This window comes from Diabrotica undecimpunctata, chromosome 9 (genome assembly GCF_040954645.1).
Source record: "Diabrotica undecimpunctata isolate CICGRU chromosome 9, icDiaUnde3, whole genome shotgun sequence".
Classification (NCBI taxonomy): domain Eukaryota; kingdom Metazoa; phylum Arthropoda; class Insecta; order Coleoptera; family Chrysomelidae; genus Diabrotica; species Diabrotica undecimpunctata.
Genome location: NC_092811.1, coordinates 61,823,708 through 61,827,751, shown reverse-complemented (window position 1 = coordinate 61,827,751; position 4,044 = coordinate 61,823,708). Strand labels below are relative to the sequence as shown.

The window sequence follows — 4,044 nt, the reverse complement described above, 5'->3', positions numbered from 1 at the left end:
TTAAATATTTTACAAATATTTTTAAATCTAAATTCACTACCACTGTTTAGAATAAATCACGATTTTTTCGCCTACGCACGACAAGTGTGAAAACTAGAATGGACTTGCTTGTACCACTGCAGTTGTTCACGACCACGACATCGTGTCGTCGCAGTGATCCCGCCGGGGTACTACGACAGTCGTGTACGACTACGATTTTAAATCGCGTCGTGTGAAAGTTTACATTTAATCAATGAGTTAACTGCTATACACGATATCGTTGCCGTACTACTATTTATCGACTACGACAAAATGTCCGTCTGAAAGAAGACTTAATCAATTTGTATCGTTGTGGAATTCCATTCATCATTCTTTAATGCTATAAAAACTTTCGTAAGTGACAGCTCGTCAAAAGGGTTGTCAGTATTAATACTTTGTCGATCGTCCGAACCGTGTATTTTGTTTATAATTTCAGCAGATCCTTCGATTTCGTCCCATTTCAATACGTGATTCAGTCCAATCCATTCGAAAATGTCAGCTCTTCCGGAACTGTCTTCCCACAATTCAATGTATGAAATGCATCGTCGGTAAAAATCAGTTACTTCTGTTTGAAATTTATCAGTATCCTGGCAATACAAAAATACGGCCCATGCGTTCTTGAAGATTAAATGTTCTTTTATAGTTTATTCGTCTTCCGGGTTTGGACCGTGTCATTTGTGAGTGACCCAAAAGTGGGTTCATCTCGACGTTTCGCTACAATTGTATGTAGCTTCTTCAGGAGAACAAAAAAGAAAAAGAAACAAAAGACAGGAAGATGGGTAGTTAGCAACGGTAACTCAGTTACTCAACGCAACCAGAGGCGAATACTAACTACCAAGATGGGCATTTGGTCACAGTAACTCAACTACTCAACGCAGCCAGAGGTGAAAACCAAATGCCAGGACAGGGATTCACGTCCAACAGCTCAGAACACTAACGCGTCGAGAGGCAGGGAGTGTATGCCCAGATATTTAACATAGTTTTTAGGCGTTATATTTGTACTGCCAATGTGAAAATTTATGTTGTCTCTTTCTCTTGGACCCTTTAATACAATAATCTCAGTTTTGTGTGTCGCAACTTCTAGATCGTTTCTTGTCATCCAACTGATGACCTTTTGGCAGCACCTATTTACTTCATTTATCATTGTGTAGTTTATAACTTCTTTCACGAGTATCGCTAGATCGTCAGCGTATGCGATAGCTAGGTTGTCTCTGCCGTAATTTATCTCTAGAACCCCATTATATAGGACATTCCAGAGTATGGGTCCCAGTACAGATCCTTGCGGTACACCTGCGGAGAGCTTTACCTCATTGTTTTTTTGCCACTGTTATATTCCTATTTGTCAGGTAGCTCTTTATTATGTTTAACAGGTATTCTGATATTCCGGCTGTTTCTAACTTTGTTACGATGTTTCTCCAGTTGGCAGAGTTAAAAGCGTTTTTAACATAGAACATTACAAGTACTGCCCATCTTTTCCTTGTCTCTTTTACTTTTTCGGATATAACTTTGACCGCTTCTATCGTCGATTTCTCTTTTGTGAATCCGTACTGCCTTTCAGAGATTAATCCTTTTGTTCGGAGTTCATCTTCTAATCGGTTTTTAATAAGTGTTTCGTAAAATTTCCCTATGCAGCCTATTAGGCAAATTGGCCTGTATGAGCTGGCTTCGTCCGGATTTTTACCGGGTTTTAGTATTAATATTAGTTTAGATATTTTTGCTTCATCAGGGAATTCTTGTTTTTTAGGAGCTCATTAAAAACTTTTCTGACCATTTCTGGTTTTTCCTTTATTAATAATTTGATGGCTTCCCATGTAACACCGTCTGGTCCTGGGGATTTACCTATTTTTATTCTATCTGCAGCTTGTCTCATTTCTTGTATGGTGAAATCATTAGGTGTTTTTTCGTCGAAACTACGAATAAAATTATTCTCGGGTTTGCTGGGAAATAGGGTATTCACTATTTCCCGTGTTTTTTTAGCACAGGGGGTATATGGTGACTCGAACCTTAAGGTCTTCGTGGCAATTTGGTAAGCTTCACCCCATATGTCATCCTCAAGCGCAGCGCACATGTTCTGCCAGCATGTACGCTTTGATCTCTTGATCTCTTTGTTTAAGCCCTTTTTTGCGCGCTTGTATATTTCTTGATATTCTAGGTCGGTTCTATTCCTTTGTGCCATTCGCCTCATTCTTATGCATTCTGCTCTCTTATTCTGTATTTCTTCATTCCACCAGTACGGTACTGTGTAGTTGGTGTATTTGCTTTTGTTGCTGCTTTTATATGCTTGAGTAATTTTTTTTAAGTCGGAGAAATTGGTAGTCTCTTCTTGTAGGTTACTTATTTCTTTTAAATTTTTCTTTGTTGAATTCATTTTTCTTTCTTCCTTTGTGTGTGACCTTGACGCCAATCTCATAGAAGATGTATCTGTGGTGGGTGAAAAGATTTTCACCCAGCACATCCCACCCCGAGATCTTTTTGGCGACGTTTTTGCTTGCTAGGGTAACATCTATGTGACTTTTGCTCTCACCCCTCACAAAAGTAGGTTCTCCGTTATTCAACACTACGATGTCCGCCGAAGATATCCACTCATTCCATATTTCACCTCTTCTATCGTTGTGTGGGGACCCCCAGAGGATGGACTTGGCGTTTACGTCCCCAGCGACTATAAAGTCTCTCTCGTTTTGGGACATATCGATGATGTTTTCTACTTGCCTTTCGTAGTGTTCTATGTTTATATTAGATGAGATGTAGCAAGCGATGATTGCTAGATTATCTATATTTATTTTTAGATACCCTTCTCGTCGTTTAACTTTATTAATGTGCATGTTTTTATTATTTATGTATATTGCGACATCCGATCTTGTATCTGTTATCCAGCCGTTCTTTTTCACGATATTTTTATTTGGTTCTGGGACTATTATCAAATCTGCGTTTAGTGCTAGAGCTTTCGCTAGTAATAGGTCGTGCGCTGTCTTCGCCCTGCCGACGTTTACTTGCAGAATGGTAAACCTTTTTTTCCCAGTCGAAGTCATTGTAAAAATCTATACCACTAGCTTTATTAGGTCACTAGGATGAGAGTTTTTATGGGGATATGAGTCCTGCTAGGACGGAACTTCCTGGTAGGTCCTCTCCTTCAGCATACATAATTGAAGAGGTGGTAGCTCGTTCCATATCTTGCTCCGGCTCGTAAGTTGTTTGTACTTTTGTCGTTCTTTCCAAGAGTTTGGCCTTTGCCAGTGCAGACTTGAAAGCATGACAGCTCATGCTTCCAAGTCTATGTGCTTCGCTACATAAAATACAGTTTTCTTCCTTTTTGCATTTTTCGCTTGCGTGCCCTTCTGTGCCGCACCTAAAGCACAAGATCCTCCTGTCTGGGCTCTCACAGTTATTTCACATTATGGTCGAAGGACCAGCATTTTGTACATTTTCTTATTTTATTTTATGCCTTTTCTCCACCCGACATCTTACAAGACCTACACGGAGGAAGCCTTTGTCGAGAAGCTTTTCCCCCGCATGGGCTGGCACAACTATTGTTGTCGCCAACATGTCTCCGCGCATCGGGCGGATGTTTACCACTTTATAAAATGGTTCCCATTTGCATATTTGTGTTGTGAATGCTTCAGTAATTTCCTTTTCTCCTGCCCCCAGAGTCATGCCCCTGAGATGGAGAACTAGATTTTTGTTATCATCACGCCGTATATCTTGTCCGCCGAAGCAAGAGCTGACTTGATATTATTGATAGCTTCACTGTTTTTTTCAAGAGTGATAAGGAGTTTACCATCTTTAGTGCTTCTGAGTCCCCGTATCGCTTCGGTTGCACTGTTGCCTTTTACGGCCTCTTTAACCGTATTCAAAATTCCATTATAATATGTGCCTTTTTTTGACACTACCATTCCATATGTTGTTTTTTCTTTTTTCGCTTTTGTAGTGAAAATCTTAATTGTTTTGGTCGTGTCTGCAAAGATGACTTCCGTCATTTTTCTAATATCTTCAGCATGCAGGAAGTTTACGTGGTGTATCGCGATTTTT

The 4,044-nt window shown here is 39.9% G+C and overlaps 1 protein-coding gene across 1 annotated transcript; it reads right to left on the bottom strand.

The window, feature by feature from the left end:
• Positions 1–2,348: 2,348 nt before the first annotated feature.
• On the bottom strand, positions 2,349–3,047 carry LOC140450942 (uncharacterized). The gene has a single exon (XM_072544636.1). It carries the CDS (start codon positions 3,045–3,047, stop codon positions 2,349–2,351), a length of 699 nt encoding a protein of 232 aa, XP_072400737.1.
• Between the last annotated feature and the right edge of the window lie 997 nt (positions 3,048–4,044).